The sequence below is a fragment of the Scylla paramamosain genome, chromosome 35, assembly GCF_035594125.1.
Source record: "Scylla paramamosain isolate STU-SP2022 chromosome 35, ASM3559412v1, whole genome shotgun sequence".
NCBI classification, from domain to species: Eukaryota; Metazoa; Arthropoda; class Malacostraca; order Decapoda; family Portunidae; genus Scylla; species Scylla paramamosain.
In genome coordinates, this window is record NC_087185.1 from 385,596 (window position 1) to 410,000 (window position 24,405).

The 24,405-nt window shown below is 42.8% G+C and overlaps 1 protein-coding gene across 3 annotated transcripts in view; it reads right to left on the reverse strand.

Moving 5' to 3' along the window:
• Positions 1-519: 519 nt before the first annotated feature.
• LOC135090477 (gelsolin-like) overlaps positions 520-24,405 on the reverse strand; it is a 31,865-nt gene continuing 7,979 nt past the window's right edge. Inside the window, exons 1-20 of one of the 3 annotated variants that reach the window (XM_063987222.1) lie at positions 21,073-21,228; positions 16,008-16,086; positions 15,138-15,251; positions 14,656-14,852; positions 14,454-14,565; positions 12,007-12,120; positions 10,980-11,147; positions 10,692-10,805; positions 10,271-10,401; positions 9,703-9,812; positions 9,141-9,261; positions 8,524-8,653; positions 7,263-7,446; positions 6,319-6,404; positions 5,801-5,960; positions 5,495-5,629; positions 5,100-5,206; positions 3,344-3,496; positions 2,709-2,891; positions 520-2,297 (exon numbers count right to left, since the gene is read on the reverse strand). In XM_063987222.1, the coding sequence (XP_063843292.1) occupies positions 2,184-2,297; positions 2,709-2,891; positions 3,344-3,496; positions 5,100-5,206; positions 5,495-5,629; positions 5,801-5,960; positions 6,319-6,404; positions 7,263-7,446; positions 8,524-8,653; positions 9,141-9,261; positions 9,703-9,812; positions 10,271-10,401; positions 10,692-10,805; positions 10,980-11,147; positions 12,007-12,120; positions 14,454-14,565; positions 14,656-14,852; positions 15,138-15,251; positions 16,008-16,086; positions 21,073-21,164 (2,604 nt within the window). In that variant the 5' untranslated portion in view covers positions 21,165-21,228 and the 3' untranslated portion in view covers positions 520-2,183. Of the gene's footprint in view, positions 2,298-2,708; positions 2,892-3,343; positions 3,497-5,099; positions 5,207-5,494; positions 5,630-5,800; positions 5,961-6,318; positions 6,405-7,262; positions 7,447-8,523; positions 8,654-9,140; positions 9,262-9,702; positions 9,813-10,270; positions 10,402-10,691; positions 10,806-10,979; positions 11,148-12,006; positions 12,121-14,453; positions 14,566-14,655; positions 14,853-15,137; positions 15,252-15,389; positions 15,520-16,007; positions 16,087-21,072; positions 21,229-24,405 lie in introns of those variants that run through there. The other 2 variants (XM_063987221.1, XM_063987223.1) reach the window with 2 other exon arrangements.

The window sequence follows — 24,405 nt, forward strand, 5'->3', positions numbered from 1 at the left end:
ATATATATACACTTTCTATGTCCTAAGTCCTTACACCACCACCACCACACCAGACCCTCACTCTTCCTCTCCTCCCTCCACTCTCCCCTGCTTTCTTCCCTCCCCAAATCATTCCCTCACTCCCCTCCCTCAGTGCCCCTAGCTGGTTCATAAGTGAGGCAGTCTTACCTTGATTTCTTCCCTTATTGAGTGTCTTCTTTTTCTCACCAGTCAGTGTTGCATCTTCCAGCCAACAGTGTCTTAGAGAACAATACAAAATCTACCCAAGTAGTTAAGTGGTTGTCTATTTTCATACGTAAACAAGTAAAAATAAAAATAGAAATGAAAATAAAGCTAAAATAAGATAAAATGAAAGCAAATGAATAAATAAAATGCCAAAAAACCATGATAAAGCAAAACAAAGAAAAAAGAAATAAAGGAAAAAAGATTGGAAAGAATGCAAAAAACTCTAATACATTTTGACCCAAAAATCTTATGTCAGTTATGATTCTGTGGATTCAAGGAAAAAAAAACACATCAAACTTTAACTTGTATATACATTGACCAGCATTCCCTTATACATCTTCGCTCGCAAGACTTTTTAGTAGATACATACTGGTGGGTATACATCTGGTAATATATTTTGTGCAGAAGGGGTAGCCGGGAACCATATTCGGAAACACTTAGGGCTCTCATGACGACTATTTTCAAAGGCCACAGAGATTAGTTGAGTTCTTGTAAAATGCTCTCCCAGTAACTATAAGAACGTAAGGGAAGCTGCAAGAAGCCATCAGGCCTACACATGGCAGTCCCTGTATCAAACAAGCCTTCCTATTTCCACTATTGTCATCATAAATTTGTCAAATGATCTGAAGCCCCCTAATGACTAAGCACTAATAGCCTGATTACTGAGTCTGTTCCATTCATCTACCACTATTTGAGAACCAATTTCTTCTTATCATTAGCATTATGGAGGCACCCTTGAGAACCCCAATAACCTTCACTGCAGGCCTTTAGTCAACACAAGATGCTAGCACGTTTGGGAATGTGGTCCCAGGAAGATGGCTGCTGTGGGGCTGTGTGATGTGTGCACTGAGGGAATGGATGCTTATATAATTCATAAATGATAAGATTGTTCATTGTCATTTCAAGATGCATACTATGGCTTGTATGTGTGTGTGTGTGTGTGTGTGTGTGTGTGTATATTTATCATTCTCTCTCTCTCTCTCTCTCTCTCTCTCTCTCTCTCTCTCTCTCTCTCTCTGTCAGTTTCACATATTAACTAAGCCAGAAAAGTTGTGCTGTCTGTGTAAGTAAAATCATCATTCTTATTATAGTATTAATTCATGATTCTCTTAAAATTTCTCCCCCTTTCTTCATCATAAGCATTGCCTTAAAACAATTCCATCTTTTTATTTACATTCTCTTAAAACAAGCCACATTTTTCTTAGAATCCTTCCTTAATCTATTTCTATTCTCTTAAGTTTGTATTCCTCTTTACCATCCTCTCCTTACACTGTCACTTTTTTCTGTCTCTGCAGTGTTAGCAGTATCCTTTATTTCTTACAATTTCTCCTTAATTTATCTGTCTTAAAATAATCCATCTCCTTGATCTGTCTGCAGTCTTAAAAACAATATCCTTTCTTTATTACAATATTCCTCCTTAATCTCTCTCTTACAGTACACTGGCATTCTTACTGTACAGCCACAATCTGTTCTAAAATTGCTGTTGGAAGTAAAAATTGGTTGTATGACAAGGCTATTCTTGCAAAAAATCCAAAAATTAAAAAGAGCAGTAAAATACATTATAGACTATGTCTTTTACCTGCAATACAGCAGTGTGTTTACCATCAGCAAAGGTGCCAGTAAAATCACAAAAAGTTATGAATTTTGTACTCACCCAAGTGACATGTTAGTCGTGTGCCAATTTAGTTGTCGTAGACAAAACCCCAAAAATGAATATTTCTTTGGTCAGATGATGCATTGGTCTTAAGTCAAATGAGTCATATGCTGAGTACCACAATGTAAATTGTCATTTTGATCTGTATGTTATCATAAACACATCCCCCTTCTTACAATCCCTCCTTATTCTATCCCTCTCTTAAAATAATCTCTTTTCTTGATCTGTCCCCTCCTTCTTACAATCCCTCCTTACTCTATCCCTCTCTTAAAATAATCCATTGTCTTGATCAGTCAGCATCTGCCTAGAACAGTCCAGCTTTCTTCTTCAGGTTGATTCGTTTCCACTGTGGCAGCTCATCATAAGTGTCGCGATCTATGCCAAACACTGTCTGGAAGTCTGCCTCACTCAGGAAGTCCTGTGGGAGGAGAAAGTAATCTTGCTAGATAAGTTTAAGAGATTTCTACTTCATCTAAACAGATACACATGAGGGAGAGAAGTGAGGGAAAGTGATGAGGAATGGAATTCTGGCCAGGGGCTACAAAAAGGTAGAATAAAAGGCCCACTAAAGATGCCAGTCCCTAAGAGTAAAGCCAAAAAGATTGTCCAAAATTGGAGAAAAGTGTCTTGAAACCTCTGAAGTGAAGGAGTTGAAGGGGAAAGTCAAGAAACAATTATAATCTAACCTGGCATACTGAAATTAGCTGGCAAGGCTGAAATAAACAAAGGCAGACTGACCTCTTCATGTTTTGGGTCAAGAACTAGCACAGCACACCCTGAACTTAGCTTTTAGCTGGCAAGGCTGAAATAAATATGAAGACAAGCTTACCTCCTTATGCTTTGGGTCAACCTCTGGGGGTAGCTTCTCCACATCCTTCACCTTAAGGATGGCCAGCGGGTAGGTCCTCTTGCCTCGCCCTGAGCTAGAGGAGAAGGAGGACGTAACCAGCACTGTGGCTCCCGGCGCCGCCTCCTCCAGCCGCTCACAGATGTCATCATACGTCATGTTCTCCTGTCATGGCATCATCTTGGTTACAATACTGCTACTACTATTATTGCATACATCATGTTCTCCTGTCAGGGTGTTATCTTGGTTACTCTGCTGCTGTCCATCTGTCTAGGTATATGCCAGGCTGGCAATCCCACACAGGGTGGTCCAGGTAAAATATGCTACTTCTACTACTGGTAAAACAACAACTACTACAACTACTACTACTACTGCGTAAGAATTGATGGAAATAAGGAGACTTCAGACCAACACAAGGCAGATCCTCCTCCTCCTCCTACTACTACTGCATAAGAACATAAGAAATTAAGGATATTTCAAAAGACATTTACCTATACAATCCACCACCACCACCACCACCATCTCCTCCTCCTATTACTCCTACTACAACTATTCTTTCTCCTCCTCCTCCTCCTAGTACTACTACTACTCTCATTTACAAATACTTCTACACTCACATTCCAGAGGTCGTTGTCCCAGATGCCAAAGAACCCAGTGAAGTTTGGTGGCTCGAATCCTTGCTTTATCTTGATGATGGGGATGTCCTTGCGTCCAGCAGGGTCTGTCCTCAAGTACTCAATGGCAAGGATGTCTGCGGACTTTTGCTCTGTCTGGGAGGAGAAGGACAGGAAAGAGATGTGAGGGAGAGAGAAGTCTTGTAGGTTGAGAGAAGTTTAATGCTTTCTTTAACATCTTTCTTGACCTTTTCCTGGGCTCTAATCCTTCTGCTTATGCCGTCACCCTCTCTTCTCCGTTGGGCTCCTCCAACCACAATCTCATGTCTGTATCTTGTCCTGTTGCTCCAATCCCTCCTCAGGATCCCCCTAAGCGAAGGTGCTTCTGGCATTTTGCCTCTGCTAGTTGGGGGGTGACCTAAGGAGGTATTTTGCTGATTTTCCTTGGAATGACTACCGCTTCCGTGTCAGAAACCCATCTTTGTATGCTGAGCGTATAACAGAGGTGGTAGTGTCTGGCATGGAGGCGTACATTCCTCACTCTTTTTCTTGACCTAAACTTTCCAAACCTTGGTTTAACACAGCTTGTTCTCATGCTATACATAATAGAGAGGTGGCCCACAAAAGCCTTCCATCACCAGAATTTCATGTACTTTATATTTCTGCCCGGAACCATGCCAAGTCTGTTCTCCAACTAGCCAAAAACTCCTTCATTAACAGAAAGTATCAAAATCTTTCAAGATCTAACTCCCCTCATGACTTCTTGCATCTAGCCAAAAATATCTCCAATAACTTTGCTTCTTCTTTCCCTCCTTTATTTCAACCAGATGGCACCACTGCTATCACATCCATTTCTAAAGGTGAACTCTTCGCTCAAACCTCAAAAGTATGAGTGGATGTTCCACTCATACTGCTCTTCTAGACAGAGTGGAATCAAAAGCTTTTTGTCTCATCAACTCCTCTCCTCTAACTGACTGTCTTCAGCCTCTCTCTCATCACTGCAATGTTGCATCTCTAGCTGTCTTCTATCGCTATTTTCATGCTAACTGCTCTTCTGATCTTGCTAACTGGATGCCTCTCCTCCTCCTGCAGCCTCACTGCACAAGACTTTCTTTTTCCCTCACTCCTATTCTGTCCACCTCTCTAATGCAAGAGTTAACCAGTATTCTCAATCATTCATCCCTTTCTCTGGTAAACTCTGGAATTCCCTGTCTACTTCTGTATTTCCACCTTCCTATGACTTGAATTACTTTAAGAGGGAGGTTTCAAGACACTAATCCTTCAAATTCTGACTACCACTTTGAACCCTTTTCTGGGACTGGCATCTCAGTGGGCTTTTTGTTTTTTTTTATTGGATTTTTGCTGCCCTTGGCCAGTCTTTCTCCTAAAAAAAAAAAAAAAAAATGACAAACTACTGTGAGACATTTTCTTGTACAGCCATCTCCAAACATTATACTGGTTAGAAATTGCAAAATATACTCTTTTTAGTCTCCTTTCTTTCTTGTAGATGCTTTATTTTTAGGGGTGTTAATTGTTGCATAATGCTGTGAAAGGATTCATACAGACCTCCATGTCATCTAAAGGGAGGGAAATGAAGCCTTGTTGGATAAGAACATTAGAAGAGACTTCTACTTCACCTAAAGAGAGAGATATAAGGGTAAGGTCAGGTCAGGGTCATCTCAGGGTCAGGGTCAGTTCAAGACCATTTCAGGATCAGTTCAGGGTTATTTCAGGGTCAGGTGAAGGTCAGGCCACTCACCTTGTTGGAGTGGTGTCCGGCCCATAGGAAGATGGTGTCCCAGGTGTCCAGCAACATCACGTCATCATCAACCAGGTCAACCTGAGAGAAGTTGATGATCTCGTCCGCTGGTGGCGAGAAGAAAGCACAATGAATATTCCACTGCACACACACACACACACACACACTCACAGGGCAGATCACCACTATTTCTCATCTATGTATCTACCTATCTCTATATCCTTTCCTTATGTTTCAGTTCACATCACTATCATAATCTTGCCCTACCTTGAGCCTCACCTCCATGAGATATAGACACAAGGGGGATTTTAACACCTTTTTCATTTATACATCTATCTATCGATATATCCTTTCCTAATGTCTCAGTTCTCTATTGTAGCCTCACATCAGTTCACCTTTGAAGACACCAGAAGCATTGGAGCACTGGAAGAGTCGCGGCTGGTGGGAAAGCTGCTCCTCCTTGAGTCTGCTGGAGCTGGCGTAAGTCTCCTTCCCTCCAAGCACCTGCCAGAAGTCCTCTTTCTCGTACCCTGAAGAAGGAATTCAGTGTGATAAACTTGATATTTGGCAGGACTAGTAGAGAACCTTGAGAAATGAAGTAACTATGAGCAAAATAAATAGAGATGGTTTCTTCCTACATCCCATACTAGTTTTAATAAGGAATTTCCTCACATAGCCTAAACAAAACTTTGCCACTTCACCTTCAGAAACCATGAGTGTCTCCCCTTTGCTGGCAGCGAGGGACTTGGCCATCTCCCTCTCGTCCCCAGTGGAGCCCTTGCCGCACCACACGTAGGTCAGCTGTGGTGTTGCCACCACGAAGCAGTCATTGGAGTTGAGGCAGCCGGCTCGCATGTCAACCTGGTGAGAGGAGACGTGTATGGTATTAGAGACACTGAGGTGAGTGACTTAGACTGGAGGTGTTGTGAGGATGATGGATGACAGAGCAGAAAGGTAGTGAGTGATACTGTATGGTATTAGAGGCATTGAGGTGTTGTGATGATAGTGCATAAGAGAGGGAGAGGAGGAGAGAGTTTTCAAAGGCTACAGAGATGAATAATCAGATTTTCATGAATATTTTTCTATCTAACGATGAATTCTTGTTAGACTGTCACAGGAATCATGAAAACACTCATACACTCACAGACTCTTCCCTTCCCTACTGACATCATTCCTTACCTAGAGAGAGGGAGAAATGAAGAGAGAACATCACCCTTACCTCTACTGCCTTGGTGTTGTGGTTGGTGGTGCCACGAACTTGCAACATATAGGAAGACTTGCGGCCCTGATCACGAGTCCCGGCCCCTGACACAAAGAGAGAGAGTGAGACAGAGGGGGGAGAGAGAGACAGAGACAGAGGGGGGGGGGGGAGAGAGAGAGAGAGAGAGAGAGAGAGAGAGAGAGAGAGAGAGAGAGAGAGAGAGAGAGAGAGAGAGAGAGAGAGAGAGAGAGAGAGAGAGAGAGAGAGAGAGAGAGAGAGAGAGAGAGAGAGAGAGAGAGAGAGAGAGAGAGAGAGAGAGAGAGAGAGAGAGATGCATATGTGGGAGGAATAAAAGTAGATAAAGGAAGAGGGTATGGACTGATGGGGAAAAGGAAGGAGGATGGGAGGAAGAGGAAGAAGTGGTAGATTATGTGAGGAAGAGGAAGGAAGGTACAAAAGATGGAGGAGGAGGAGGAAAATATTTAAAGATAGAGGGTAGGATGGGAGGAGGAGGGAGGGAAAGGATATGTGAGGAAAATGGAGGAAGGTATGACAGATGAAGGAAGAGGAAAATATGAGGAGAGAGAGTGTAGGATGGGAGGAGGAAGAGGGAGGGGTAGGATATGTGAAAAAGAGGGAGGATTGTAGGCACCCTTGTCTTTGTGTGTTAAATCTTCTCTTTAAAAAATCTCTGTTGACTAACAACCCATTACAGCAGAGACAATCACCCTAGGCAGCATTTAACACAGTGCCTTGAATCACCTCTCACTTTTGTCTATATATATCACACCCGTATCAACTTGCAAACCCATTATACTAGAGACAATCACCCTAGAATAGCAGTTCACACACTGCACCTTGTATCAAATCCTCCCTTACAAACCCACATCAACTAACAACCATTTAAAGTAAAGACAACCAACCTAACTGACACTCCACACACTACATCTCAACCCACTGACCATCAAAGGAGGAAGCATAGCCGCCCTCAAAGATGACCATTTTTCCACCAAACACAGCCATGAAGTGTGGTGGCTCCTTGCCCTGCACCACTCTCACTTGCACAGCGCGCCCCTCCAACCTGTCGTCCAACTCAACTGCCTTCGCTGCTGCTGTGCCTGCCTCGTCCTGGCTAGCGTGGCTGCCCTGTGGAGCGAACCAGTCTCAGTGAGGATTCAAAGATCATAGGAGTGATAGTGTAATATAGAACCTTATAAAGATCAGGCATCCTTGCTACACTTTTGATGGTTATGTTTGGTTTGTTTAGGTTATGTTGGGTTAGAGATGAGAAAGGAAAGACAGCACAAGATAAAAGAGAGGAAAATAGGATGAAAATGAAAGAAACTATTAAGTAAGGTTAGTTTAGGTTATGCAGGGCTAAAGAAGAGAAAAGGGAAGACAGTAATGATGTTACTGTACATAAAGTGTATGTACCTCACGTCATTATTTCTCGGTAATCCTAAGTGAAATTTCAATAGTTTTCTATTTGCATGAAGACATGTAATATGTGTAAGTATCAGTATTCATTGCTATATTAAGCATCAAAGCTGATGCTCGCCTGTGGGCATCACTCAAGGCCAAGTTGTGCTCAAAGATGGGCAGGATGGTGACCGAGGTAAATACTTTAATTTTGTAGTAAAAACTGATTGTCATAGTGCCAAGTTGATTGCATGTATTGTTAATGAATACTGTAATATGTTGAAAGTGTTTAATATCAGTGTATAATGTTATTTTGTAAGAAATTGAGACTGAGAACTTGTTCACAACTCTTACGGTCATGCCTACCTCATCAATAAATGTCAAGAGAGAGAACTGCCTTTCCTCGACCCTATGATGATGGATGTGATCAGTAAAACAGATCACCTGAGAGCTAATGAAGACCTGTGCAGCTACAGATGAGATAAAACAGAGGGAAAAAGGAGAACAAAAGCAAAAAAAGGGGAAAAATAGAGAGATAAGAAGGAAAATCAATCTGAAATAATCACCAGCACTTAAACAGACTTCAGTTTGACTTGACTATACTAGAAGAGATGAGGAATGAAGAATGGTTGAAGATGGAAGAGCAATGAAAACAAGCATGAGAAGATAAGAGGGAGAATTAGAGCAAACTAATCACCTGCATTTAACAGAAGCTTAACAATACTAGAGGCAATGAGGCAGAAGAGATAAGGAGATGAAGAATGGCTGAAAGAGGAGAGACAGGAGTAGCCAGCCAGTACTCACAATCCAATAGTAAAGGATGTAGTGTTCCTTGCTGCCCTCAATGTAAGCGTACAGCACAATGTAACAGTCACCAGCGAAGAACTCCCCAAATTGTTTCTCTGGCACGGGAACCAGATTAAAGTTCTTCACTCTGATAGAAAAAGAATAAATAAAAATAATAAGTAAATAAAATAATTGAATAAATAAATAAATAAATAAATAAATAAATAAATAAATAAAAAATAAAAAAATTGGAAATGTTATGTTTGTTTTATAGATGTGGTAAAGAAATGTAAAGGTTATGCTTTCAAATGACAGGGCTAAAAGTGTGAATGATATGTGTGTGTGGGTGTATGGGTATGTAGTGCCTTGTCTGGAACAACTTGTGTGGGATGAAATAGGTAGATAAATGGATGTTTTCAAAAAGTTATCCTTATGTTGTATCTTCCTCCTCCTTCCTCATTAGCATCATCATTTTCTTCTTCCTCCTCCTCCTCCTCCTCCTCTTCCTGCTTCTGATCCTCCTCTTCCTTGTCCTCTTAAATCTTAATATCCTTCCTATTTCTCTCACCATCTAGCCATAAATTTCTTTCTAAAGGATTTCTCTACTCACAACACACACACACACACACACACACCTCCACACTTCCTTCTGCCCCTTGCCGTCATCCACCATCTGAGTGGAGGCGGCAAGCTGAGGCCTCGAATGCAGGGTGGTGGCGTCGAACTTGGTCTGAACAGTGGTGGCGATCTTGGTGGCTGAGGGAAGGGAAATCGTATACGAACACAGGTACATAACAGTATGGGAACATAAGGGAAGCTGCAAGAAGTTGTCAGGTCTACATGTGGCAGTTCCTGTGTGGAATATGCTTGCTTACTTCCATCTGTTATCCTCATCCATAAATCTGTCTAAGCTTCCAATGACTCAACACTAACAACCTTACTTAATCTATTTCAATCACCTCCCACTATTTGAGAACCAGTTCCTTCCTAATTTTATCAATCTTGAATTAACTTTTCTTGTCCTATTCTGACTACTGATCCCAAGAATTTTGCTTATGCCACTCTTGTTCTCTCCCAAACCACTTCAAAGACCTATGTTGGTTACTATTTTATAAAGTGACTTGGCTTCATTCAGCAGAAAATATGAGTTACAATAAAAATGGCAAGACATACTATGGATCACAATTCATAACTCACTTGAGACTTGGCGGCCAAAACCTTTGCTCTGGTCTTTGTCCCTCCAGTCCTTGAACAGAGTCTTAAATTCCGGAGGTTCCCCATGCTGTACGATGCGAGACACTTGAGTGCTGAGGGAATGACAAGTATGAATGAATGTAGTAGAGACTCGGGGGTTTATAAGGGTGTTTTAATGACTGTTTAGCAAAGATTTATATCATCAGTGAGAAGAATATGTACAAGAACTTGACTATTCATCTCTGTGGCTTAGGAAAAGAGTTCTGATGAGAGAGCAGTCCTTCAAAATACAGAGCAAGAGAGAGAATGGAAGGGATGATTAAAGGAGAGAAGAGGAAAACAAAAGAGATGTAACAGAACAAAGTCACTCCAGAAATTAAGAAAAGGTTATAATATCTTTGTTATGTGTATACAAGACTGGAGAGTGGAAAGAATGATAGCAAAAAAGTTCAATAAGAGACAAAGAAGAGAGCTGCAGAAATGAAGCTTATAATATCTTTCTGTTATGTACACAAGAAATAATAAACTGTATTTCAGAGTAAATCAAACAAAGCAGTCAGTTGAGCCTTACTGTGGTGCATATCCCTTCTTGGTGATGAAGCCCTGGGCGTTCCTCAGTGCCTCCTCTCGCTCCTTCTTGGTGGCGTTCTTCCCCACCCACACCCAGATGCCATCTGACCCGTTGTCAATGATAAACGAATCCTGCACCAAACCAGCAAGGAGTCAGACGAGTGGAAAGGAAACATGAAGGATAGTGAGAAGGAAAAGTGAAGAAACACATAAATACAGAAGAAATACAAATTTAAACATTACTGCAGGTATTAAAGTATAATCATCACTTGTTCTTAAAAGTTTTGTTCCAATATGAAGAAACAAAGCAAGAGTGTATCATAAGAACTCATAAGTGAAGATACAAGGATCTACCAGGCCTACACATGGCAGTTCCTGATACATGCAGTGTGAGGGCAAGGAGACAAATGGAAGCACCGTACATTGGGGTCAAGATCAGCCTGGAAGAGTGGCCCATTCTTTATTTCCACAACCTTCAGTGTGCCAGACTCATCAGTGCAGCGGAACAGCTTCAGCTCCTGGCAGATGCGGCGTGCCTGAGGAAGGAAGGAAGGCAGATTAGAAGATGAGAAGATGCAATGACTAAATGGTTAAGATTCTTAAATGTTTCAGTGTCTACCTTCATCTGCTGTAACATATTTAGAACTACAAAACCACAACATTAAAAGCAAACACTTCCAATCCCCTGCATCTGGTCAGTTCCTTCTCACCACAGTCTCGTCCTTAGGAGCGTCGGCGGCGGGTGTGACCTGCTTGTTGTTGAGAGGCAGCAGGTTCTCAAAGGCAGTCCTCTCCCTGTCCTGAAGTGCTGCCTCCTGCCCATCCTCCACCACCACCACTGTGCCACCGCCATGCTCTAGTTTCAGTGTCGAGGCAAACTGAGAACACAAGGTTAGGTTAGGTGATGATACAGGTGGTCTGTGTGCCCCTTACTGTCTTGATAGTTAGCTAAGTGTCCAGTGACTTGATGCCTGGTGACACAAGATAACCTGGTAACTTGTCAAGGAGGGGGAGGAGGAGAAACATAAAAACACAAGGGTTGGTGCAAATAGCTATCAAGCCTACACATGGCAGTCCTTGTATGAAACATGCCTACCTATTTCCACCTGTCCCATCCCATATCCCATCCATATATTTGTTTAGTCTTTCAAAGCTCTCTAATGAACTGACACTTATAACCTGATTACTGAGTCTATTCCAGTCATCTGACACTCTATATAAGAGCTAATTCCATCCTCTTTTCTAAATCTAGAAAAAACAAGAGCTAATTCCATCCTCTTTTTTAAATTTAGAAAAACAAGAAGAAAAAGGAAAAGTTTTTATTTCCACTTCAGAATCCAGTCATTTCCTCCACTCATTTCAAGACACACACACAAGACATTCATTCCAGGCACAGCTGAAACACACACACACACACACACACACACACACACACACACACACACACACACACATTGCGTAGTGTAGTGTAGTGGTTAGCACGCTCGGCTCACAACCAAGAAGCCTCTTAATGTGTAGCCCTTGTTCACCTAGCAGGAAGTAGGTATGGGATATAACCTGAGGGGTGTGACCTCACTGTCCCAGTGTGTGGTGTGTAAGTGGTCTCAGTCTTAACCAAAGATTGGTCACTATGAGCTCTGAGTTCTTTCCGTAGGGTAAAGGCTGGCTGGCTGACCAGCAGATGACCGTAGGTGAATGACACACAAATATGCTGGCTGCCTCACTGTCCAGACTCACCTTGGCACCTTGCAGCTTCTCAATGTTGTTGCTGTTTCTGCCCACCCACACATAGATGATGCTCTTGGTGTCCAGCACGTACACATCTCCATCATTCATTGCCTTCCATTCAATCTAGAGAAAAAATTAAAGTGTTACATGAGAGTTGCTTGTGACACTGATAGACTAGTGTGGCCTTGATTTGTGTGGATGCAAGTGTGTATGTGTGTTTCAATGTTTTTAATCATAATGCATTTTACTGTTTCACTCTGTTGGGTAGGGAGAAAGCTATCTACCTGCTTATCTGTCTGTGTGTCTATTCATTCACCTAACTGACCAACTTGTTCCCAATACAGCAAACAATCTATCTATCAGTTATCTTTCTACATATCTCGTTCTCGTGCTATACATGATAGAGAGGTGGCCCACAAAAGGTACTTAAGCCTTCCATCACCAGAATCTCATGCACTTTATATTTCTGCCCGGAACCATGCCAAGTCTGTTCTCCAACTAGCCAAAAACTCCTTCATTAACAGAAAATGTCAAAACCTTTCAAGATCTAACTCCCCTCGCGATTTCTGGCATCTAGCCAAAAATATCTCCAATAACTTTGCTTCTTCTTCTTTCCCTCCTCTATTTCAACCAGATGGCACCACTGCTATCACATCTATTTCTAAAGCTGAACTCTTTGCTCAAACCTTTGCTAAAAACTCTACCTTGGACGATTCTGGGCTTGTTCCTCCCTCTCCTCCACCCTCTGACTACTTCATGCCACCTATTGAAATTCTTCGCAATGATGTTTTCCATGCCCTCGCTGGCCTAAACCCTCGGAAGGCTTATGGTCCTGATGGGGGTCCCTCCTATTGTTCTCCGAAACTGTGCCTCCGTGCTTGCACCTTGCCTAGTCAAACTCTTTCAGCTCTGTCTATCAACATCTACCTTTCCTTCTTGTTGGAAGTTTGCCTACATTCAACCTGTTCCTAAAAAGGGTGACCGTTCTAATCCCTCAAACTACCGTCCTATTGCTTTAATTTCCTGCCTATCTAAAGTTTTTGAATCTATAATCAACAGGAAGATTCTTAAACATCTATCACTTCACAACCTTCTATCTGATCGCCATTATGGGTTCCGTCAAGGCCGCTCTACTGGTGATCTTCTGGCTTTCCTTACTGAGTCTTGGTCATCCTCTTTTAGAGATTTTGGTGAAACTTTTGCTGTTGCCTTGGACATATGAAAAGCTTTTGATAGAGTCTGGCACAAAGCTTTGATTTCCAAACTACCCTCCTACGGTTTCTATCCTTCTCTCTGTAACTTCATCTCAAGTTTCCTTTCTGACCGTTCTATTGCTGCTGTGGTAGACGGTCACTGTTCTTCTCCTAAATCTATTAACAGTGGTGTTCCTCAGGGTTCTGTCCTGTCACCCACTCTCTTCTTATTATTCATTAATGATCTTCTAAACCAAACTTCTTGTCCTATCCACTCCTACGCTGATGATACCACCCTGCACTTTTCCACATCTTTACATAGACGTCCAACCCTTCAGGAGGTAAACACATCACGCAGGGAAGCCACAGAACGCTTGACTTCTGATCTTTCTAAAATTTCTAATTGGGGCAGAGCAAACTTGGTATTATTCAATGCCTCAAAAACTCAATTCCTCCATCTATTAACTCGACACAACCTTCCAGACAACTATCCCCTCTTCTTCAATGATACTAAACTGTCCCCCTCTTCTACACTGAACATCCTCGGTCTGTTCTTTACTTATAATCTGAACTGGAAACTTCACATCTCATCTCTAGCTAAAACAGCTTCTATGAAGTTAGGTGTTCTGAGACGCCTCCGCCAGATTTTCTCAACCCCCCAGCTGCTAACTCTGTACAAGAGCCTTATCCGTCCATGTATGGAGTATGCTTCACATGTCTGGGGAGGTTCCACTCATACTGCTCTTCTAGACAGGGTGGAATTAAAAGCTTTTCGTCTCATCAACTCCTCTCCTCTAACTGACTGTCTTCAGCCTCTCTCTCACCGCCGCAATGTTGCATATCTAGCTGTCTTCTACCGCTATTTTCATGCTAACTGCTCTTCTGATCTTGCTAACTGCATGCCTCCCCTCCTTCCGCGGCCTCGCTGCACAAGACTTTCTTCTTTCTCTCACCCCTATTCTGTCCACCTCTCTAACGCAAGAGTTAACCAGTATTCTCAATCATTCGTCCTTTTCTCTCGTAAACTCTGGAACTCCCTGCCTGCTTCTGTATTTCCACCTTCCTATGACTTGAATTCCTTCAAGAGGGAGGTTTCAAGACACTTATTCATCAATTTTTGACCACTGCTTTGACCCTTTTATGGGACTGGCATTTCAGTGGGCATTTTTTTGTTAGATTTTTGTTGCCCTTGGCCAGTGTCCTTCCTACATAAAAAAAAATCTATATATCAATACATCCTCTACAAAGTTTCAAACCCATTACCTTCGGCATTTCCTTGACCACCGTGGTTCTCTTGCCCTTCACGTGGTAGATGGATGGCTGGAAGTCATCTGTCACTTTCCTGAACCCCGTGGCCACGCCCCCCTGCAGCACCCTAAATTAAAGAGGAAGCGTCAAGATGTATTAGTTTGTGTCTTTCTCTCTCACCACTAATACTACACCCACCATCACTACCGCCACTTGCCTGATGCCATTCTTGAAGTAGGACAGGAACCGCTTACTCTCGCTGGCCTCCACCTCCCTGTGCTGCACGGGGCCACCTCCCAACAGGTCGTCAAGCTCCACGGACTTGATCGCCGCCACGCCAGCCTCGTCTGTGCTCGTCTCGCTGCCCAGCCAGAAGTGAATGTGGATATCCAGCTTCCCGCGAGGAGGATGCGGCTGAGGGAGGCACAAGGAGGCAATCTTACTATGCTGTCTGCTAATATTGGAGGTTGAGGCAGGGGAGGAAATCTGGGCTGTATATTTGCGATTTGTAAAGGTGGATGCAAGGAAGGCACTGCAGTTCTCAAGCGTTCTGGCGTCCTGCTATACTTCTAGCAAGTTTTAATGGAAGTCATGGGGACATTCAAGAGTGTTTTCGTCATTCTAGTGATAGTTTTAGAATACTGGAGATCAGACGCCGCCACGTTAGAGAACACTAATCCCAAACAGACATACACTCACAATGTCTTGCATGCCCCCAGGCTTGCCATACTCGCTGGCGTTCACCACCAAGTAGGAGTCGCCCTTGTGGAACTTCCCATAGTCCTCACGCTTCAGAGCCACCAGCTCCAGGTTCTGAAGGGAGAAAATATTAAATAAAATCATAAGTTTTAAAGCACTTCTAAACTCTTATCTGGCTAGGGCAACGGTTCTCAGACTTTGTTGCTTAGTGATACACTAAAGGTACATCTTGGCCTTTGACGGCTCACCAACCCTGTAGTCAGTGACGTGCAGGCCTACTGAAAATCACAATTTGAAGAAGACATATCTATCTCGAAATATTAGACAGCGCACTAAATGCCACACGCCGAACAGCTGGGGAAACACTGGTCTAGCGGCTTCGTTATACGTACTAAGAAACTGTCTCATTGGGTAGTGGATTGACGTGAGAAAAACACGTGTTCGAACCCCATTCAGAAATTAAATTTGAATCTTCATTTCCTCCTTTCTGTGATTTAAACTCCTTCAAGAGGGAGATTTCAAGGCACTTCGTATAATCCTAGATATGTAGCCGTATAATCCTGTATTTGCTTTTCTGACCATATATGGACCGGCGCGTTTAGCGTGTTTGGCATGAGGGAAGCAAGGGCTCGAACCTCACTAGGAACTTGAACTCAGCATCTTTTATTTCTTCCTGTCTGAGACAATCCTTTAAGAGCGAGGTTTCAAGACACTTCATATTATCCTGTACTTACTTTTCTGACTGTATAGGGGCTGGCACCTTGAGTGGGCCTTATTTTGTCTTGTCATCTAAACCAGAACCCTTCTTAGATAGATAGAACAACGAAAACAAAAACAGTAACAAACAGTAACAAGAACAATAAGCCTTACCTCCACCCTCCATATCAAGAAGAATGTGCTGTTCTTTGGTATAACGTTGAAGACTGGATCCCTCACCACTTCACCCATCCTGTGAGGCAAAGGAACACGATTATGATTAGCAGCAGCAACAACAACAGCAGTAGTAGTAGTACAGAAAACCTAGCATTTAGTCAGTCAGTGAGTACACACACACACACACACACACACACACACACACACACACACACACACACACGCAGTAACATGCATTTATACCCAAGACAAACAAGAAGGTAAGTGGGTTTTCAGCTTAAATCCAGGAAGAGATAAGAGCATTGAAGTGAATCACGGGACTTAGGGATGGAAATTTTATGCATTGCGATGTGATATGCTTCCTCTTATAATTATCCAAGGCACACCAGGGAGAAATGAAACACTGAGGAAGAAGGACGAATATACGACAATAAGGATGGTAGAATAGACAAATGAAGGAAGAAAGAAAGAAATGGGGAAGACGAAAGAATGGAAGACGAAAGAATAAGGGAGGAAGAAAGAACGAAAAAAAGAATTAATGAGGGAGGAGGGAAGAAATGAAGGAGGAAGGAAGAAATGAAAGAGGAAAGAAGAAAGCATAAGGAATCAATGAAGAAGGAAGAAAGAAAAAACAAAAGAAAAAGAAATCAGAAGGAATAAATGAGTGAGGGAGAAAGAAAGAAGGAATCAATGAAAGAATAAAACAAACATGTAAACAGGTACCAAGAATGCAACAAGCAAGATCTTATCAGTGGCATTCACTCATAATTCCATCGTTCTTGGCCAGGCAGCGTGATTAAGTTGTGATAACCAAGGCTAAGCAACGTATCTTAACTGTTACACTGATAACTCCATTATGCCGGGCTAAAAGCACTTGACAAGACTGGAGTTGCTTACTGAGGCTCTCAATTACAGTTTGCAACGCTACAGTCTCCCATGCGATATATTTTCAGTCTAGTTATTAATTTTTTTTTTTTCTTACTGATGATGCAGAGTCCTTGTTTAGCCATCTCTAGAATCATGAAAACGTTCTTAAAATACATATTGCACTGGTGATGTCGAGATAAAATGTTAATATGTATGATAAAAACTGTAACTGATTGTTTTTTTATTTGTGGTGTAGAATCCAATGTTAAACTATCGCTAGAATCATGAACATGCTCACAAGATAAAACTTGCACTGGAGATGTGGAGATAAATAAAACAAGAGATATAATAATGAAACGTATGGCAACACACACACATACACACTCACACACACACACACACACACACACACACCACGTAGTGTAGTAGTTAGCACGCTCGGCTCACAATCGAGAAGACTCGGGTTCGAATCCCGGGTGTGTAGGTCAATCACCTAAGAATCTCACTTTTTTTTTTACTGTGTATTTCGGTCATTATCAGGTTACTTTGTTGGAGTGAGACTGGAGGCTCCCTGGGCGAGCCTCTTAATGTGTAGCCTCTGTTCACCTAGCAGCAAGTAGGTACGGGATGTGACCCGAGGGATTGTGACCTCACTGTCCCGGTGTGTGGTGTGTGAGTGGTCTCAGTCCTAATCAAAGATCGGTCACTATGAACTCTGAGCTCTTTCCGTAGGGTAACGGCTGGCTGGGTGACCAAAAGACGACCGTAGGCGAATCACACAGCGTAGTGTAGTGGTTAGCACGCTCCGCTCACAACCATGAAGGCCCGGGTTTGAATCTCGGGCTTGTAGGTGAAACATCTATAAACCTGACATTTTTTTTTTTTTACCGTCTATTTCGGTCATTATCAGGTCAGTTTGTTGGAGTGAGACTGGAGGAAAAAAATCTCGCTTACTTCACAGACAGAAACGGCCAGACGTAGTATAATACACAGGTATGCCTCTAATAACCTGTCATGTCATGCTAGTATATGTTATTTGGCGGTGAAACTTTCGTGGGCCAGGATGCCTCGATCGTGACACAGACAAGTGATCTGCTTGGCTCCACCTGATCCTCGCTGATAAAATTTATGGATCACCCACGACCCCGCTGATAAGGGGATGCACTGATAGTGGGAATCCAGAGAGAGAGAGAGAGAGAGAGAGAGAGAGAGAGAGAGAGAGAGAGAGAGAGAGAGAGAGAGAGAGGGGGGGGGGGGATATCTACATAAACCTATCATCCCCATTCATAAATTTGTCTAATCTTTCAAAGCTTCCTATTGACTCAGCACCAACATCCTGATTACTGAGTCCATTGCATTCATATGCCACTATTAGAATACCACTTTCTTCTTGTGCCATTAATATACTGAACTAAGACTATGTACTATACCAGTTTCTTGTATACCCTTTAAACTGCGGCTGGGGAAGGAAGACGTAGTACGGATGAAATGAAGAATGATGAAAGCGCAAGACAAAGTGGATGAAAATGTTTGGGCTCGCTAACGTGACTTAACGTAAGCCTTTCTGAGAATCAACGAGAGGAGAGTGGATGTGTCAAGTGGAGCGTTCAAGAGTTAAACTTCTTTGATAATCTAGTGATAGGATGGAAGAGGCCCCAGCTGAGTAATGGTGAGTGTTGTAAGACAATTGAGGGCCATCCCAACCTGCCACTCCGCCCGCCCTCACTTCATGAGATCTCCGTCATTCTAAACATCTTATCACATTCTGCCAAATCAACCTGTCACTCTGCTAGCCCACACTTCACGGAGTACCTGTCACTTTAGAACGCTACAACGTAAGAAAATAAGGGAAGCTGCAAAAAGCCATCAGGCCTACACGTGGTAGTCCTTGTATAAAACTTGCCTGTCTGTTCCCACCTGTCATCCTCATTTATAAATTTGTCTAGTTTTCTTTTAAAGTTCCCTAATGACTCAGCATTACCTAATGACTCACCACTAACAAACTGTCTATTTCAATAATCTGTAACTCTATTCGTGAACCAATACCATCCTATCTCTTTTCATTTCTTGTCCTGTCCTGATTATTGAACCCACGAATATTACATATGTCTTTAAACACCTCGCCACATTCTACCAAGCTAATCTCTGTCATTCTAAACACACCTTACCACATTCTACCAAGCTAATCTCTGTCATTCTAAACACACCTTACCACATTCTACCAAGATTAAAAGGCATAACATCGACCTTCAATCAATAAAAAAAGACATATGACCAGAAAGGCATATGTGTGTATGTATGCGCGTACAGATAACTGGGCATCACTTAGCGTAGCCTTGCTGTAATCATTATCAGTGGCCTTGTTGTCGCGTCCCTATATCAATCAGTCAGTTATCTTTATCTGCGGGAGTGATGCCACAAATCTTGCATCTCACTCCCGCACCCTGAGACACTCCGTCCTTCATGTTACTGAACTGAATGGTCTCTTTACTAATGTTGACTTCTTAAGCATATTGATAGATAAATAGATAGATAGACATATAGACAAATAAATAGGATTCCTCAGTACACAGATACATGATAGACAGATAGACAGGTAGGTAGTTTATGGACCACAGCAATTTTACACACACACACACACACACACACACACACACCACAAAAACAAGGATGGAAGATGCAGAAAGCGTGTCACGGGAGAAATATGCATGAACAGCAAGATTCACAGCCACACACCACAAGACAACACAAGAAAGGAAGGTGCAGGAAGGGTGACGAACGCGGAACCCTGCATGGAAAATAAAAATCACTGGTGCCTTAATATACAATGATATTTCAGGTTCCCGTGATGAATGTTCACTACGCTACAGTTACACCTACGGAGACGATCATAATATAAAACTTTATTCCCTATTTCCTTGTCCTGCCTATTTCATTGTCCTGTTTCTTAGCTACGCATAACAAGCTCTAGTGGAAATTATTTAGGTATTCAAAAAGGGAAGGAAGGAATGAAAATAGGAAGAAAAGAAGGGAAAAACAGTAGAGGGAAAACAAGAAGGAAAAGGTATGAAATAAAGAAGAAAACAAAAAAAAAATAACAAAAATAAGGAAATCTGAGAGAAAGCAACGAACAGAGAGAGAGAGAGAGAGAGAGAGAGAGGGCCATGATAGAAGGATGGTTTTCCAGGCAGTTATATACTAGACAAGTTGGATTAATAGATAAGGCGGACTGATAACACTTGGGCTGAGATAGGCCGCGTTACACAAAACACTTCAAGAACGATGACAAAAATAAATAAATAAATAAAATATTCACACGTCAGCGAAAATCAGAACAATTAAATGCTCCGTGGTAAAGTGCTTGTCTCATTGCTTTAAAGTTATCAGATCGAACCCCGCTTAGATTAAATTGTTGAGAGAGAGAGAGAGAGAGAGAGAGAGAGAGAGAGAGAGAGAGAGATTCAATACATCTTCAAATGCTTCGCTTCAAGCTTCGAATCACTCCAATATTTCCTTTTTCTGTCTCTATTTTTCTTTTCCCCTGTCAGTATTTCCTCCTAGATCTCAACTGAAGCTTATCGAGAAAAACAAATGTTTCCTTCTACAACATATTTTTTTCAAGTCAACACCTCCTTTTTCCCTTTATTTTCCATATAAAAAAGAAGAAGAAAAACAAAAAAAACCTGCCACGTATATATTCACGGTAGCGGGAACACCTATCTGGTTTTCAATTATTCATGTGCGAGTTTGTTTTAGTATCAGTGGAGGGAACAAGCGGAGGAGTCGTCTTGTTATGTTACGTCATTCTTACATCGTGACAGCCTTTGAAGTGGTGGTGGTGGTGGTGGGTAGTAATTGTGGTTGTGGTGGTTGCATTTCTCGTGGTATTATCATTATTATTATTATTATTATTATTATTATTATTATTATTATCATTATCTTTGTTGTAATATTAGTGGTAATAGTACTTGTAGTAGTTATGTTTTTGTGGTCGTGGTTATGGTTGTAACAGCAGGGGGAAAAGAAGTAATAATAATAAGTAATAATAAATAATAATAATAATAATAACAGTATCAGCTTTGTTATTGTTGTAATAGTAGTAGCAGCAGTAATGATTGGTGGTTAACACAAACCATCAGTCAACACAAGACCCCCCCCCCCCCACACACACACACACCAACAGAACGCCCGATACCTGGAGAGAATCTGGCGGTGCAGTGAAGCAGGGGCGAGACTGACGTGCTGGAGGGAGAGAGCCTGGGCTGGTACTGCCGGTGACACCCTCATTGCCTACACCCTTGACAGTAGCGCATCCCCCGGCCGCCCTCTGACCCTCCTGCCTTCTGAACTAAGCCTGGAGTTATTAATTTACGAGTACTGTATATTTCTGCCCTGTTTCTTATATGGTTTGAGTAATGAGTGAGGAAATAGGGTTGAATATATGAGAAATTAAGACGTGGAAAGCGTAAAGGGGGATAACAGAGAGAGACACAGGGCCGCCATCCCACGTGATTACGGACTGATAAGGATAAGAGCGCTATCAGACAACAGACCCGAACAGTGATGAGGAGGATGAGGCGGTGACTGCCCAACACCATGCAACTGCCGCCCCGCCCCGCCTTGTCTCATCTCAATTCTCTCCACAGTCTTATCACTCCACATCATGCCTCCTTCTTAAACTCTGTCCACTCCACTCACCCTGCCTATCCGTCTGCCAGCCTGCCTCTACACCCAATCCTTTCTAGAAGCTGATTGGAGGCTGGTGGAGTGGTGCTAGATTATTCTTACTCACGAGAGAGAGAGAGAGAGAGAGAGAGAGAGAGAGAGAGAGAGAGAGGGGGGGGAAGAAAAGATGCAGAAGCCATTGATTTAGTTTGTCTTTATTCATTTACTTTCTTTTTACTGAGTCAAGGCGTCGCAACATTGAGGTCACATGTCACAGGCTAAGGTTACGGGAATGAGTGCTACTTCTCCCGCTGAAAGGAGCTAGTATTAAATTTTGAGCTGTTACAGAATTTATTAGGTTAAGGCGTCACAAAAACGAGTCATGAGGTGCTTGATATGATTATGAAAGAAAGCGTTGCCTCTCCCGCTGAGAAACCTGAGTGGAGGTAAACAACGAATATTTTCAGTCTTATAAATTGATCCGCTAGGTCGTTCTCTCTCTCTCTCTCTCTCTCTCTCTCTCTCTCTCTCTCTCTCTCTCTCTCTCTCTCTCTGTGTTATCTGTGAGTGAAATAATACGTGAGATAATGTTGTCTGATACATAACTTGAGCTCGTATCTCCTTATATGGCAATGGTAATGGAGGCGGCACTTCCCAACTCATTACCCTGTACATACATATTATCACTACTATGTATTATTATTACTGGATTATTCGTTACCACCACTTCTACTGCTAGTGCTATTTCCACTACTACTACTACTACTACTACTACTACTACTACTACTACTACTACTACTGTCAAGTGACCTCAACCTCACCTCACATGACCTCCTATCAACTGTCTGCCTACGGGGAAACACCTGCACAAACATTACTTTCCTTGTGTATATATTAGTGAACGTACTACAGTCCAACGTGAATTATAAAAACACTAATGTTTCTCTAATCCTGAAAAGCCTCTGCGCTGCACTCTGACTGCTTTCAAAAGCTTTAGTTGAAAGTACTGGTTTTTAAGGTTCTTTTTATGGTTCTAGCGATAGATTAACAAGATTTCTACACTTTTACCGGAGAAACACTCTTCAGAACCCAGCTAATAATCTTTATGGCCTTGGAAAATAATCGTGGTGAGAGCAAAGCGTTTTATATTATAGGATCTATACTGAAGCTTAATGAGTCACAAGTGAGTAATGTACACACACCAGTTATAGAATTTTGTGACTTGTCTCTAATCGGGGCCACAGGCACAAACACACGTGCACGAACGCGCGCACACACACACACACACACACACACACAGGGCAGTGAAGTGAGTGGGAGTGCATTGTTATCACCACCACACACCACCACCATAATATCACACCACGATATCCTTGGCTCTCCGTTTGTTTATTATCCACCGCGCACCACCTACAGGCCCACCGCCCATCTATCCACCCGTCTCCTACCCACTAACCCATCCACTACTTACTCAAACACATCCACCCATCCACTCAGTCATTCAGCTATATCCACCAACTCACATCCACCTACTCACAGCTTTAACTCCATCTGTCCACCGACTGACACTCACACACCCATCCACTTCTATTACCTCACCCATCCAGCCACCCACTTAAATATATCCATTCATCCAGGACGCCCTGACCACCCCAAGTCTGCCCAATCTGTCGGCCAGACATCGAGAGAGGCTGTAGAAGTATGGGAAGGGTATGCTGTCACCCACGCCTACGCCACATGCTGCCGCAAGACGCGCCTCGCCAGGTCAGTACCATAGGACACAACAAGCAGGTGACGCACCTGAAAGCGCGACACAGAGCGACACCACTTCAGCGCGATTCCCACCGTGGTGCGAGCGACTAACAGTTAGTTCCTCTCTTTAGATTAACCTTACGTTTAAGCCTCTCCCACTGTATTATCCCAATGTATATTTTCAGAGTAACAATTGCAATATCAATAAACCGTTTATTATTAAAACTTTTTTTATTACCCATCGCACACTACAAACAGGCCAACCCTCACATCCATCCACCAGTCCCCTACCCACTAACCCACCCGGCACCCACCCACATTCACCCACCCATCATCCCAGTTCTACCCAGTTTAAAGATTGGATGTGGCTGAAGATCAAGTAAAGATGTCACAGAGTGGTCGGTAATTAGGGAAAGGTGTACCAAGTGGCAATCAAAGGCCTAAAACACCAGTTATACAGTTTTGTGACTCGTCTCTGATCGGCGCCACACACACACACACTCACACTTACACACAGGGCAGTGAAGTGAGTGGGAGTGCATTGTTATCACCACCACACCACACAGCCATAATACCACACCTTTATATCCTTGCCTCGCCCTGTCGCCCTGCCGAACCCCGCCACCCCCTGCTCCGCCCCGCCGCTGCTGAGCTAAGAATTTCCCGTCTCTCACCGTCAACATTAAGGATAATTTCCAGGGTTTTACAGATGTTTCCAGGTGATATTTAGACTCGGGTGTATAGGAGTGGTGGAAGAGGTGGTGGTGGAGGGGAGAAATGAAGAGTGTGAGAGAGAGGGAAGAGGTGGAGAGGTACGGAGGACAGGCGATAGATAATAGTGGTTTGGTGAGCGTTATATTAGCGTGTCTCTCGTCTCCTTACAGATACGTAGGCGATGAGGAAACAGGCAAACAGTCAATAACACGCTCTCTTTCTCTCTCTCCCTCTCTCTACTCTCACTTTTCCTTGCCGCTATCGCCACCAACACCGTGACCACTGGCTCCAGCCGGCTTGACGGCGCCACACACTTCAACCCCCGCTATCACCCGCCGCTCACCGCACTGTCCTGACCACTTCCAGGAATTATTGACTGCGTGACCGTCCCTCTCGT